At 39.5% G+C, this 16,164-nt stretch overlaps 1 protein-coding gene and 1 long non-coding RNA gene across 2 annotated transcripts; one reads left to right on the forward strand and one right to left on the reverse strand.

The window, feature by feature from the left end:
- Positions 1-332: 332 nt before the first annotated feature.
- On the forward strand, positions 333-1,656 carry LOC120452939. The gene is made up of 2 exons (XR_005616514.2): positions 333-1,195; positions 1,256-1,656. It is a non-coding gene; the product is annotated as an uncharacterized LOC120452939 (long non-coding RNA).
- A 302-nt stretch (positions 1,657-1,958) lies between these two features.
- Positions 1,959-2,791, reverse strand: LOC120453539 (protein CDV3 homolog). Its single transcript, XM_039638293.1, is given in 2 exon segments — positions 1,959-2,743; positions 2,746-2,791. Coding segments are annotated over 2 exon segments (717 nt in total). The 3' UTR covers positions 1,959-2,072.
- Positions 2,792-16,164: the final 13,373 nt, after the last annotated feature.

Below are 16,164 nucleotides of genomic sequence, written 5' to 3' on the forward strand. Positions count from 1 at the left end.
TTTTGAAAAATGTTTTGATATTTTTTCATTTTTGTATTAGTCTTGTAAATTTCTACCGATTTGCCAAAAAACTTTCTGCCACGTCCACTATAACGCCTACAAACCGCCAAAAACTGTGTTTAAGACTCTCCTTCTCCCTTCCACTAGCTGAGTAACGGGTATCAGATAGTCGGGGAACTCGACTATAGCGTTCTCTCTTGTTTTTGAGTAAAAACGTGGGAGGTGTTGAGGTAATCGACTCAATTAGCTATTGTATAAGTACACTTGCACACTCCCGCGCCAGCCAAACAAACACAAAACTCAATTAGATGCCATAACTAAATAATCACAAACACATTTACGCCAGCAAGAGCTCTTTCCAATAGAAGCCCGGTTGGCAGCCAAGAAACGTGGCAAAAAAAAAAACGGAGAACCAGGTCAACAACAGGAACAACATGAGCAACAATTTTGAAACAATGAAATGGCGACAACGACAGAAGCGGCAGGGCATGCCTGGAAAATTGCTTGAAATGCTCAGAAGCCATAGTGGGAGAGAGGATGGGGGAGAGAGTCGGAAAAGTGGGTGGATGGGGGTTGGCATTCCAACATGTGACGCACGTGACAAAACTTGTCAAGTGACTTTACTTCACTTTGACTGCGAATCCCGGCTCTGTTGTCCGTAAACAAGAAGACGGAATCCCAGCTGGGAAGAAAAATAGGTTTGTGTGCATTGCCCAACACAAAATGCTTAAGAAAACTCTACTGTCGGTAAAATAATAAAAAGAGGGGCAGAAAGGAAAAATCAGTCGCGGCTTGGCTTCTCCAACTTGTTGCGCCTTTGGCTAAATTATGACATCGAGAGTTTCTGGGCATGGGAAGTCCTTGGAGACGCACTGAAGTATTTTTGGAGGAGCAATGGAGTGGAATTTTATGAGACACACAAACAATCAGGAGCGGTTCTATGAATTATAATTCTGAACCAGAATCATATTAGAGGTCCCAGATTAATATAAGATAAAATATGGACAAATAATCCAAAATCAGGCCATGAAATACAACATAGAAGGCCATGAAATCAAAGTTAAAACTGTGGAACTTGGGTAACCAAGCGAGTGGGTTGAGCTCATTCTCGTTTCGGTTCTCTAACAGCAAACATCTATTTGGAAGACTACCAAATTTCTGGGACTGAAAATCCTACTTCCGTAATCAGGCTAATGTGAGTGTGAATATAAAAAAAGAATATATATGTTAAAAATCTAAAAATCTCTTGTTTCAGAGAATAAAATGTGCAATCCAGGAATGTGTTCAATGCCCGGCACTTGCTGTGGACCGACTGGCGGACTGGGACCCTGTTTGCTCTGCGGACCCTATAATGGCCAGTGGTTCCGCTCGATCAATCACTGCTGTGGTCCTTGTGGACCATATGGATGCTGCTCGTGCTACGGGCCCCATGGAGGACATTGTTAGCCTGCTTAGAAGGAATGTAGGGTTTCTTTATCCGTGATCTGGAACAGGAGCTTGAAGGAGTACAACCACGAAGAGACATTCTACAGAGATGTCAAGCGAGGTGGATCCGAAAATTTGTGTTTAATGAAATATGGTTGGGATATTGTCTATGGACTCCCAAGATTATTCCATCAACAATAGATGTTAATAAATTATTCGTATATTTCAAAAGTGGTTGCCCTATTATTATACTATTACATATACATACATATTACATAAATTAGGGATGTGATAAGAAAATATCTTCGGCGTTGAGCTATTAAAACTGATACATTCTGTTGAAACACGTAATTTGCCGTTTTAGGTTTCTCACAGTCCGCCGGGTGCATTTAAGGCTAAACCCCATTTGATTGTAAATATTTGGCTCGTTTACAGCTAACGACACTTTGGGGACCAGCCAAAAAGACGTGTAATGCCTATGGGCCTGTTGAGTGCAAATTTGTTTACGAGTGAAACACAAAAAGAGGGGCAGATTGCTTTTAATTTTATTAAAGCGAGGCACCGCATCAGATCGACCAGATAAATTGATATCGGTAAACTTAGAAAACATAAACGGCAAGTTTAAAAAGTATATCATCGTGAATAGGCTACTTGGTGCGTCTGAATGTTTTGGCGCCACTTAGACTGGGGAAATACTCGGCACTGTTGAGATCAGGAGCTTGAGGTTTTCCAGACATCTTGGGTGGAATCTTCAGAAGGCGGCTTTCCATCTCGGCGCGCTGATTAAAATCACCTTGGCTGTGACGGAGAGCGGGTGGTATGTAGATTTGGCTCTTTACCTCGGACGGTTCATTCTTTTTTGGCTGCTCCACCTGCTCCCTTAGCTCCTGCTGCTTAAATGGGTGCCCCATTTTCCTCCAGGGGCAAGAGGTACCACCCATGCCGTCATTGAGTGCCTTACCCACGTCTATGCCGTCGCCACCATTATCGCGTTGCTCCGAGTCTTGAGCTTTAGCATCGCTGCCGGCCAGAACTGTGGAGCCAAGACTCATCTTAATGCTGCGGCGCAAGCTCGTGTACTCCATGCGATTCTCCTCTGTAAAATCACACCATTCATCCTCCTCTTCAACCGACCCATTTGAGTAAAGAACAGAAAATTCTAAAGGTTTCAGAACTGATCCTGTAGATTCAGCTGGCCCCTCTGCGCGATTTTCGTTTCCCAGACACTTTTCAAATTCGCCCTCTGTGGCCAACCTTGCAGATTCCTTTAGCGTTTTATACAACTCATCGGTGGCCAAGTAATTGGGTTTTTTTTTTTAGATTTTTCATTGTCTTTCTTGGCAAAGAAATCATCAAGACTGGACATTTTTGAATAGTTCTGCTCAGCTTATTTTCGAAACAAATCCGAATTTGTTGTTGACGGTACCAAAATTATTTTAAAGTGACTTGAAGCTTAATTTTTTTTAATTAACCTTTGTGTTTTGATTCAAAGCCTACTTCTGACTCAAAGAAACCTTAATAAAATTGAATTATCTCTAAAATTTTAAAAACAATAATAATTCCCAAAATTATACACACTAAAGAGCTATCGTGAAACATCCCTACATCTTAGGATTCAAACTTGACAATATAATACTTTGAATACTTTGATAAAACAGCTTGGCCAGCAATGTGTGCTATATGTGTTGTATGTAAGAAATAAACAAACAGAAAATGAGAATGCTGATATAATTAAGGAATAATTTTACCACAGCTGTAGAACTAAAATAAAATAATTTGTGCAGGAAAATGTTGAATAAATTTAGATTTTTTTTAAGCGTAATACTCTAATAATAACAGCCGACTACAAATTTAAAAATATCTTCATACGTTTTTCGAGCCTTGCCGTCTTTTTTTCTCCACAGCTTTGGGAATATTATCCGAGCGCTCAAAAGGCGTAATAACATAATTTGAGACACGGACTATGCACTGGTTACTGTGGGCAATGGTATCTGCTATCTGGTGGCATATGCCACTAATTAGAATTATATCCGCGTAATGCCCCGGCCACGCCCCTTTTGTGCAGCCAGTGCACACGCCCACTTGTTCCTGCGTGCGTGGGTGTGCGTGTGTGTGTCCAAAGAGCCTTTTTACGCCTGTGTACTGCAGTGTGCCGTGTTACGAGTAGTCACATATGTTCATTATGTTTGCCAGCCGACAAGTGGGAAGTGGATGGCGCCCGAGCAGGGAGGTCCTCCTCGAATCCTCGACGTCTGCTTGAGTAATTACCAGAAACAGGAACGCAATGTGAATTCAGTGGCGGGATGCAAGTGCAGGTCGTCCTTGTCGTCATGGTAGTAGCTTTTTATGAAATGACGATGACATACAACAAAGGCGCTGGTCAAAAGACAGCAAGCATTCGTACATATATCTTATAGAACACCGCCACAACATGCCATGAACATGTCTCTACTTAAATTTATTATTTAATTAGTGCAACCAGATGAGTATGTGTCTGTGTGTGTGCAATGCGTATCATATAAACCCTTGGAGAATATGGTTCTTGCTGTGAAGAATGTTTTTAACTAGGTTATATACATTCGCGTTTGACTAATGGACTTTTTCAAATATTTATAGCGTCAAAAGATAAAAAATTAAGAGGTATATTAATTACTTTGTTTTAAAGTCCACATTTTTTCTGTGTGCTTGGAATAGAACTTCCTTCCTAATTTATTCTTAGCCCCAGGAGGTTTTAATTTGTTTCATTAGCTACAAGAGTGAGAAATCGCCACTGCAGTTGTCAGTCTGTAATTAATTATTATTCAATTAACACCAGACGCCAATTAAAAGTTCAAAGTGAATTTGGCCAGCAGCTGCAGGTCTTACAAATTGGAGTAACAACATATACCTTTGTTAAACATTTCCTCGGGTTTCAATTAAAAATTTCGATAGACCTCGAGGAAAGAACCAATCTGATTTGGTAAACTGCCGGGTTGAAAGGGTTATTCCTGCTTCATTCAGAGAATATAAATTTGTGCAAATCAGACTTAAATATTCCCAGGCACATGAGTCACAAAAAAAAAACACGCTGCACAAAAGTCCGGGGCCAACTGTGAAAACTATCGGAGGAAAGCCTCAAACCAGAGCCATCAAAAAGCCATGACAAGTCAGACGGAACAGGACAAACAATGGCGAAAGATGTGAGAGGGTGGGCGGGGTAGTTTTTCCAGGCGGATGCGGGGAGGTAATCAACCCCGATCCGGAACCGAGACTGCTAAAAATATTGGCGCCACTATGCCGGGACGTCTGGTCGGAGAGTTGGCGACGTCTGCTTTGGATCTCAACTCAACTCCACTGTTATTGTTATTGATTTCGGTGGAGTTTTGTGCTCTCGACTGGGTATATTCAACCACCAGGATGCATAATTCGGGAACATCCTTGCGTGGTGTCGTTGATGACATCATCATCATCGGTGGTGCCATCAGTAGCAGTATTCAGTTCCCAACTTCTTCATTCAGTTTTATTTTATTTCACCCCTGGTCCGTCCTTCGACGTACTTTGTAAGCTTATATGGGCATTATATTTTTATGCTTATTATGCGACTCGATTACTTTAAAGCCGTTTATAGCCCATAGCCGCCGTAGAGTTAAAATTTTTTCTTTTATTTTTACTGACAATGAGTCAGTTACTTGCGGCCACAGACCGACAATTTGTAGTCGCCGCACAACTTACATCCATTAAAGCAAAGTGTTACAACACATATTTAAATTACACACTTTTCCGCAACACGCACGTCGGGAGGCTCGCGCTTTTCTCACCGTTCGCCTGCCTGCGTGCCATGAAAATTGTTTGCGAAATAACAAAGTTCTTGCGGAAAACTTGGCATCACGTTTTCCAAGTCCAGCCGAAAATATGACGGAAAGAGAGCATCGCAACGAGTTGTACGAGAAAACTTAAATACATAAATTGCTTTATCAGAAATATATTATATTATGCTAGATAGTTTGGCAATTAACTAAAATGTAATTAATTTAAGTTCAATTTCAATTTATTATATTTCTCACAGTTTTGTTATCATACTTTTGGATTATGAAGGATTAAAGATCTAAATAAATACATTTAACCTTTAAGATTAAATATTGCGGTATGCTGAAATATGTTCGCATTGACGAACCAAAATTGTTGTATTGCCTTTATCCAATTTTCTTATTTGACTTCGTCTTATTTGATTTAATCAATGTGCATCGCCATTTTCCGGCACACATTTTCCATGCCACCCCGAATTTTCTTTGGCGCTTCTCATTCTCTTTAGCGTTTTATTTGTTTGCATTTGACTTTCGTTGCGTGGGCGTAAAATGACGCGAAGGAAGTTCGAAAGGCAAATACAATTACACTGAGTGCTCCTGCTCGAGGTTTTTACCACCTCGCCAACGGCAGGGAAGAACAGATAAAAGCAAATACCTAGGCAAACAAATCATTTGGAAAATATTTTTGCGCACAAATCACATCAAGGTGCAAAAATTATTTACGAATATTATTTTGGCAAACCTAGTGCGGCAAACGAAGCGTTGAAGATGGCAAAGTGCGCAGAGAAGTTCAATAGATGGTTGGTTGGGTGGATATATAGATGGATAAAGATGGAACGAGATAGCAATGTGCCAAAAATGAGCAAATAAAAAGCCAGTCGAAACGTGAAAAGCGTGAAAAGTGTAAATATTGCCACTTCCACAATATTTGTACGGAGATGTATTCGTTTTTCTTCTTCCTTCACTCGCCAGCTCAATTTTGTTGATGAGCGTAAACTCCAATAATTCACAGCAAGGACGACCGAGCTATTTAATAGAAATCAGGAAAACTAGCAGGCCGATCCAGGAAAATGTAAAAGAAAAACCACATCCCTTTTTATAGCCCTGTCTCAAATAAAATAAAAATTTCCGCATTTTTCCATTTCCTTTCTTATTGAATATGTTGAGGCAACTAACATTTGCTCGGAAAAAGATAATTGAGCTACTATAAGCAAATTTTCAAAAAAAAAACACACACATAAAATAAAAAGACTTTTCTACTTCCTGGCAAAAAATTGCTAAAATGTACCGACCAACCAAATCGGCCAAATCGACTCCAATATAAATGTAGGAGCAACAAAAATATTTTATCCAAACCAAAAGTGAGTTGGAAAGTTGGTAGTCACTTGCACATCCCCTTACAAGTGTTGCCTTTGGGAGTGGAGGCCCAGATTATAATAATAAAACAAATAAACAAAAGGCAATGGTAGGAAAAACACTGGTTCACCCTACATGGGGAGTATTTGTATTTATGGCAAAAAGTTGTGTGCGGTGGAAAATACTCTGGAAAAACCATGCTCTCTACAAGTCGGCAAGAATTTTGTGCAATGCAAGAAGCGTCTATGTGCTTTTTCAAGCATTTGTACTGGTACGGTTGTGACCCAAATACGCTAATAATGTTTTCGCAGCACTCTGCACAATTATTTCCTTGTGGTGTTTTTATTCCGCCTCTTCGAATGCTAATTATGTGAGAATTACGCGAGTGGATCTGGCAAAAGCAAACCCTTGGAAGACACCATGTTTATGTCTAAAACACAATAACTATGAAGGGTTAACCTCTATGTAAGCAATACAGCAATGACCATATAAAGGAAGTCATGTGAGGTTGTTCAACGCTCAATACCTGAATAAATGCAACCCGGAATAAAAGCAAAATCGATCAAATAAGAATAATAAATTAGAATGTATTTATTTTGAAAATGTATGCCACTTCAATGTTTTTCACATCATCAGATGACAAGTCCTCTTCAACCGAGAGCACAGATAATGAGCACTGGCATCCTTGCAGTTCAGTCAATTAAAGGACAATTAAGCGGTCCGGTTGACTCACCAAAATTGAACCTCGTAACCCAAGACCCGACCTATGAAAATGTTCAGAGGGCACTGCTGCTCTGTGGCCAAATTACCGACTAATTCGGTGACCTTTTGTGAGCTTGGTTTTCTGTTGGAATCGGCGATGGCGATAGTCTGAGTCCTCGACTTGCTGCACTTGCAGCCTCTCTCCAATCGAGGCATTAATTGTGAGTGGAAGGCCTTTTGCAATTTCCACTGATTCGGCCTGCAAAAAGTTCATTTGGATAATCAGCTATCTTCGCTGTGGGTCCTCGTTTGCTTTGTACGTGCGTATGTGTGCACTTACGAGTATGTGGGTGAGTCAGCAGCTCTCTAAAACTTTTCTGACTGTGGAAAATTTATGATGTTTTCATAGTTTTTTCTTTATCCGCCCCCGACGTGGCTGTGGAAAATTGTCGATCCTGCATATTTGAGTTTTTATCGTGTGGTTTATATCATTCGCAAAGCGACAAGGGGAACTCGGAGCCAAACAGAAAGGGGCAGAGGGAATTTGGGGCTCTGAGACAGCGTTTGCGGTTTATTAATATTTTTGACTGCCACTGTCTGTGGCTTTGACTTTCACAAAAGTTTTCAGACGCCCTTGTGGGGTGGCCACGGGATTGACTTTTTGATTGGGGCTTAGCTTTGTCTGAACGTGAAATATAAATAGTCTAAATATTTTTGGTGTTTATTTAATATAAACACATAGGAAGCATTGGGCAGTGACTGTTGTTAAAAATACACATAAACAGCAATCAAAAACCTTAACCTTAGTGGAGAAAAAGATATACATAAATTATCATTATTAATAGTTCTAAAATGGTCCAAACTTATGTGACCTTATTAACAAAATTTTTATTAAAGTTTCCAGCCTTTTAGTACTAATTCGTAAATTACATACGGATATTTTTGTGGAAAACACTTCTTCTTAAGCATTTGTTTCTTTTATTTGAAGGTAAGCCAAGCTTCAAAACGCAGACGAAATCAGTTTCGTTGAGATATAATTTCAAAGTTCCTACATGGGCGTAATAGCATTAAATGCTAGCACAGTACAAAAAGGGGTATAAATATAACTTATTTTTTGTTCTTCTTTTTATTTTTTCGATTTTCCTTACAAAAATATATGTGCAACCGATTTACCATTACAGATTTCCAAAGGAGTTCCTCGAGCTATTTTGGATAGCAGTAAACATTTTGATTTTTGAACATTTCACATTTAGACTGCATATATACTGTATTTAAACTTTTTTTTATTTAAATGTGTTACTTGAGTTGAAGGTTCAGTTTAATAGCTTTTAGAAATTTCAAGGAAAAGGGGATATTGATTGTATTTAAGATTGGAGTCTAGTTGATTGTTAAATTTACATGTGTTCATGTGTTAGTGTTAGTTCAAATTGTAGGTGTCATTGCTAGTCTTGAGTGATGTCCCTTGGGGATTTAATTAAAGTTGTATTTATTATTAAAAATTTGGAAAATAGCTTAAAAACTCAAGTCCGTCCTTTTAGCTATTATATTATTAGAGCATCCAATTGTCCATTTAGATTACCATCTGGCAACTTAAATGTTCACTTTTACCGGGTGTATATATACTTCACACCAGACACATCGAGCATTTAAGCACTTGCCACACCCCAACGCCCCCGCCTGCCATTGTCTGCGGCCCCGCCCACTTGATAGCCGCCCCACCCCCGACTATATGGCAGCTAATAAACAGTAAATATTGAAACATTTAAGCGCACGCAACGCAGACAGGACTCAAGTGAGACAGCACTCGTCGGTGCCAACTCAAGTGTAATTTCCATTGTTTGCGCTCGTAGATACAAATTCACATGGGCACGCACCTCAGATATAGTAATTATACTGCAGCGATGACAGGAGTGAAGTATCTGCGGAGAGATTTGAGGAGGTCATTATCCACTGTGGTTGCTTTTAAGCCAGGCTCTTCTCCAGGACAAAGATACATGCCATTGTATAATGTTATATGCATTGAATAGGCGGACATTTTAAAGAATTATAAATGAACAAACTAAAACGACGGCACATATTTAATTTTAATAATAAATGAAATGATAATCCACATATTAAATTTGCAATCTATTCGCTTGACTATGGACTTGAAAAGTGTTTTATTTCCACCTCAACGCCAAGTCCTGTTGTTTTCAGGATCCTCTCATTTTAAGGACTCTAAGTTCGCTATCATGAGGCAATTAATTATAAAGTGTTTATTAAGAGTGGAATGCCAAACTTCTATTGTGCCTCTATGCGTATGTTTACGCTGTTTACGTTGCTTTTGCACTCCGGCTGTTTGTTTGTTGCTCTTCGCAAGTTGTTATTTTGTTTGAAGCTACTTGTTGTATGTTGTTTGCCGCCCGCAGCTATTGCGCTGGGCTTTTGCGTTGGTCGCTCAGCTGGCGCGTAATTGTTGCCACTCTCGAAGTTGGTTGTTGTTCTCTGGAGGCCAGTTGTTATTGCAGTTTGTAGCTTAAAGGTTTACGCGTCTGTGGCTTTTCAGTGGATATTATCAGTCAACAAGGCACATGCACAACAGCTTAAATGATTAAATGGCCGTGAGTCGCTATCAGCCGTTGAAAATGATTGGAGCATTCTTGTGATCAAATGATATACGAGATACCAAATCCATTTTCAGTTAATATGTATTATGGCATTGTCAAAACATTTAAGGACTTTAATAACCAAGAAATTTATTTTCCTGCTGGGTTATTTTTGGAGCTTCATAAAAAACAAATGAGGTTTAGTCGTTGACATCGTTAGTGGTTAACCTGCATCCTCTATTTCGGGTATTTGCTTGCAGACAAAGTACCATATCCACACGGTTTTCCCTGCTTGTTTAGATTTCCTTTAGTTTTTTTTGGAATAGCGAAATTTCCAAGACCTTTCGGAAATGTTAAGGGGTAATGGATGTATCATGGTTAGGACTGACAACGATGCTGTCAAAACCCACTCCATTCGTTTTCTACTGTCTCAGCTGCTTTTGGCTCACTTTCAAATCAATTTGTTGTCTTTGCCCGGGCAATGCAAATGACTGTGTTTTTGTTATTCCTCCTTTGTTTTCATGTTGTGTTTTTAATTTTTTTACATTTCCCGGACAATTTTCTACTAGAAGTGAAAGCCACTGACCATGAAATTGAATGACAAGCTAAATCAGTCAAGCAACGTAATAAAATGCCACACTCACAGGACAGAAGGGTGTGTGAGAGTGTGTGGCGTGTGTGTGGGCCATTTGCAACTATTTTGCGTACTGCCTCAACATCATTTGCTACGAACTTCCTTCGCTTTCCCATGTATCTCTGTATACGTATGTATGTGGTGGAGCAATCAAAGCAAACATCAAATCAAAATAATGCCGTCATTTATTTTCAATGAACTTTCACGCCACTTTCGCTGCGAATTGCAGGCAGACATGCAGATTTGGCGAAGGGAAACGGAGCCTCCGACCCGGATTTCCACTCAATCCACTCCGCAGCCTCAATCCCTGGCTGTCATTGATTACATAACAATGGATAAACATTCTATGCCCATGCATGGGCCATGGAGGAGGCTCGAGCACAATGAGCGAGGAACAACAACGGAAGGCCTCAGCTGGATGCTAAAGCATTTCACATCAAAATAGTAATGAAAGTCATTCATATGTTCGCTTTTTCTATTTTCCATTTCCTTTCCCGGCTCTTGTTTTCCTATTTTTTTTGTTGATGGGTTTTCCTGCAGGTCGCGTGGTAGGCATGGAATTTATTGCATACTTTTAGGCGTTGCACAGTAAATTCTACGGATATTGGGATATGGAGTGGTAGGCCTTGTTGTTCTTCGTTTAGCAATTAGAGTGAATGGGATTTTGTTGTTTCGCCGAAGGAAATCGATTTAAGTTTTAATAGCTCGGCAGCCGGGATATTTATGTGTTCTTTGTCCAACTGATGTATGGTGGATAGTTGATGGAAAGAGGAACGCAACATTACAATGCATTGTTGGAAATTTTTGATTATGTTTTACCTTCGAAGATGGAATTTGGCATTTGAATCTTTTCGCGTTCTTAAAGTAATTTTGAGCTGATAATGTAATGAAATTTATTTAATTTACCACTATTTCTGCTTTTTAAAATCGAATTTCCAGAGTTGTCTACGAAATTCCGACGTACTGTGGAACACTTAAAGCGAATAAACTTGAATTGAAGCATTCCAATATTCTGGCCATACTCTAACCATGGCTGGGCAGCAAGTTTATGGCCTCAGTTCAAACCCCCACCGAGCAATACTTGACTTATGGCTGTCCAGTTTGGTTGAAATTTGACAAGCGTACATTACTCAAAACGCGCTCTACGGGGTGCAGCCGCAAAGTGGGAAATTCGAAGGTACTTTCGGGACGAAGCTCCCGCCACCTGGAAGGGCACGCACAGACACATACTGACAGTTTAACTGTCATTAATAAAGAGCACCAGGCAGCGGCACACTCGCAAACACCCACATGTGCGGAGACTCCGCATAATTGATGTGTTTTTGTGAGTTATGTCTGAGCTCCTCGACCCGACTCACTGCTGACTTGCCAACTTTCTGGGCGTCCTAGTCCTGGCCTCCTCACACATGGCCTACCATAAGTGCATACTCGAAAAAATCCGAGAGCTGAAGTGATATGACTTTCGTAGAATTTGGAATTCCTTACCAATAGCAACTTCATAAGAAACTAAATTATAAAACCTTAGTGTTTTCGTGTGTGATTCGTTCAAAGTCATTATCGTCTTTCCTTTAAGAATGTGCTATAGCATTTTATGTGTACTTTATTATATATATTATATTATAAATACTAAATTAGAATTTTAACATATCATATAAAAATAGGAAACTGAGAACCAACTGTAGGTGTCAATAAGTTTCAATTGATTTGTTCATATAAATCGCAATTTGACACCAATGTAAGCTTGCCAGATTCAGTCCTCGATTTTCGCAGTGTAAAAGTGTGCGGAGCTGGTGTTATCAGTGCGACGGGGTGCTTAGAACGTTTCCGGTTCCGCCTCGACCACCAACTGCCGGCTGTTGTTTGTCCGTACTGAGTGATGACTTCAAATTGGCCATCTCTGATGATGACGGCATATACGTGTAGTCCTTTGTATGCGATGGCCGGTTTACATGTCGAAACACATGTGCGAATGTCTGAAGTCGGCTGAACGCGAATACATTTTGACTTCTTTTTTCGGTGTGATTAGTAAAGGCGGTCGAAATGTTTTCTTTTGATTTTTGTGAATAAAGAAGTCAAGCCGATATTATCGTGGGGCAGTACACCGGTATCGATTATATAAAACTCAGTAAAGCCTTGTCACATCTTCATGCCCCTCCCCGCTCTTTGACTTACATAAATTTAAGAGTATTATCTGCAGTATTATTGATGTTCAAAAAAAACTTGCTATGAAAATGGATTTTTTTTTTTGTTATAGGTATGTAAGAAGTTTTTTTTTTAGTGATTTTATTGACCAATTAAAATCTTTTCCACAGAACTTTATTTATGGGGTAGCTTCGGCTAATGGCAGGGCATGTCGGTGGTCGTTTTTCTTTCGCTAATTTAACATATCTGCCTGTTATTCATGAATTCCACACCATTACCAATTTCTCAGGTGTGTTCCGTCCCTGACCATTTGACACCCCGACACACACAATCGCACCTACCTGAAATTCATACACCCACTCCATGCCGTGGCTTTCACGTGCCTTGATAAATGATGCACCATTTGTAGGCGCAGCTTTGTTAATAGAAACAAATTGCCGGCCTTTAGTGCAGCCAGTTTGTTGAAAGGGGGCGTAGGGCGTAGGTGCGACGATTAGTGTTGCTTATTTATAAAAATTATACTCACACATTGATGGGAAATAATTAAAATTGATTAACGGCATAAACGCCTATGCACCAAGCGTTTTGCAATTGGGATCTGAGTGAATAAAAATAGCGTTCGACTTTAGTAGATAAAGAGTGTCATAAAAAGGTATAGTTCGACAAATACGATAACATTTTAGTTTTAAGTTAAATATAATTGACTAGTTTAGTAAGGTTAGAGGCAATAATTTTTTTGTGCGGTGTATTTTAATTTAAATATATTTCCTCTGGACTCGGCGACTACTTTCTGCCTTTCATTCAGTTGCTGCATTTAATATCATTTAATTTTCAGCCACGCCCCACATAACATCACTTCTTGCTAGTCATTTGGCAATCCACCACTGATCCCAAGGCCCTGCCCCGCCCTTTCGGCCGAGGCCCGCCTTCAATTTTCTAGCGCCATCATCTTCTGGTGGCTGTTGCACTGCACGCTTTTCACTTTTCATGAATAATAAAGTGAAAGTCTAGTTAGTTTGGCGTTTTTCAGCTCACTACTCGACGGCGGCTTCCTGGCGGAAAACTCTGGTTCGAGATTTGGCCTCGTCACACCCACCACTCACCGCCCACTACCCGCATCCCCCTGACACCACTACCACTGCAACCCCCGTTGCTCACCTCACCAACAATGCACCGTACATTTGTAATTTCGTTGCATACTTTGGCGAGCATAAAAACTCTGAAAAGGCGGCACCTCGCAATTGTTTGCCAGAGTGGAGAGGAATAAAGGATGGTTGGGGGCTTTTCCAGTAAGTTTTTCATTTCCTTGTTCCTCTGCTTGCACTTTCCCCATTGTTGTTCCTGCACGCCTTATTGTGTTCCGTATTTAATGAATAATTTTTAATAGTTTCGCTATTGCTTTTGGCATCACTTACTGCTTGTTGGAGCAAAGGGCTATAACGGAAACTATTGGCTCTAGAAGTGGATTAATTTGGCTGGCAAACTTTTCGGGAAATGATGAAACGAAATTAAGTTAGGAGTAAATTAATGCGAAAGTTTCAGATGATTTGCTTGACTGTTTGTGATTGTGTTGCGAGTTCTATTCAATTTTCTTTCTAAAGTGATGCAAAAATGTTTGTTTTTTATCCGCTTCGTATTGATGGGGTAGTAAAAAATAAGTTGACTTGAATTATTTTATCTAAAGTAAACATGCAGAAAAAGAAATATACATTTATGCTCACCTATATCTTATCTATTTATTTAAACTGCCTCGCTGTTTATGGACAGACTATCACTTTCGGACCCCTCATTTTCACTACCGCTCGATTTTTATGTTAACTTGCTTTTTCCACTCATAAAATTCAATTACGTGCGGTTGCCGCATAAATTCCTTGAGGTTCACATTTATTCCTATTAGACGTTATGCAACCCGAACGCAACTATCCACCCGCTGCTCCATTTTTTATTTGCGAGTGCAATTGTTGCATAAATCAAGGAGAGTTTCACGCATATAAACAGTGCAAAGTGTGCGTAACGAGCGTTTCAATTTAAGAGCTAGACTTTCATTTTTCTTTTTGGCTTTCTTTCAAAATTGGTTGTGTTTTTATTTTCGGCTTTTCGAATGGATGAGGGAGTGAGCGAGCACGGGAAACAAATTCAATTTTTCATTTTGAGAGCAGTCAGATTGCTGGCACTCGTGCCCTCGGCTGCAGCTCCATTCCGACAGTTTGAAAACACTAAAGTTGAATTACAATTGCAATTTTTTCTCCCTCGCACTCTGGTGGTTTTTGTTTGCTTCATTTTTGCCGTCGACTTGGTGTTAAGAGATTTTTATGTGCCTACGTATTTGAAATGCTAAAATGATGCATGGCACCCGGTCCAGACTAGGACTCTTTACGCTCCCCTTTTTTCCTTTGCTCTGCTTTTTTCCTGTGTGTGTACAGGGAGAGTGCTATAAAATGTCCATTAAGCTTTTCGAGGAAACCTGCTGAAATGCACTTTTAGCATTCTAAACTGCCAACAGGTTCACTTGACGAAGGCCAAAAGGAGTTACTTGGAGTTGGCTTTGAAGGGTGGTTCGCGGCCACTTAAATATTTTCTAGGTGCGAGAAAGTGAGCCTAAAGTGGAAGAATACATAGAAAATTTGTTTAAAACAAAATTTTTTATTGAAATATAATTTTAATGAATTACCGAGCCGCTTTTAACGTGTATTGTTATGCTTCTTCTCTTAAAAACAACACGTTACGGTAAAATTGTTTTTCAAATATTAAATATTTGTAAAGCTTAAAAATGTTGGCTAATCTAATTTAAATTTAGGCCAAGTCATATTTTAATTGTACTATTCCATATGTATACATGTGTATATGGTTTTGTTTGATTTCCTTGCAATCGCGATCGAATGCTTTATTTTACTTAAATCCACTTACTTTGTCGGATATTTCTCAACTCATGAGCTAATAAAAATTTATTTATTTCGCTCTTGTAAATCACAATTATGCTGTCGTCCATTAGTTATTAATATAAATGTGTTTGGGCTATTTATTATAATCGTATAAGCACACAGTTTCCTCTCGAAGATTAATGATAGCAAAATATTTCATATAATCAAGTGATTTGGGCTTTCCTTTTGTTGAGCTTTCCCATCGACATTGGTCCCTCGTTTTATTTGGCTTGAGGACTTGTTTTGTGAGTGGGCGGGAATGCTTGTTGTTGTCGACTTCATTGCCGAGGGGAGTGACCTCAAGCAGACACGAAAACATCTTGATTTGTCAATATTTTATTTATTGCCTATTGTGTGTAATTAGAGCAGGCGTTTTATCGTTGATCCTGCTTGTCGGAAGGGGATTATTATGTGGCCTCCGGTGATTTTCCGTTGCTTTCTCTTTGCTTTGTTCGATTGAGATATCCACAACTCGTAAGAAATATACAAATACAGCGTCCAAGTATGTACATATGTATGGACGTCGAACCTAGTCAGTGGTAAAAGGAAGCCTTTCCAACACTGTAAGACTATGAAGAATCTTTTATCTTAATCTGGATTATTAGCCGAGTCGA

Source organism: Drosophila santomea, chromosome 2L, assembly GCF_016746245.2.
Source record: "Drosophila santomea strain STO CAGO 1482 chromosome 2L, Prin_Dsan_1.1, whole genome shotgun sequence".
NCBI classification, from domain to species: Eukaryota; Metazoa; Arthropoda; class Insecta; order Diptera; family Drosophilidae; genus Drosophila; species Drosophila santomea.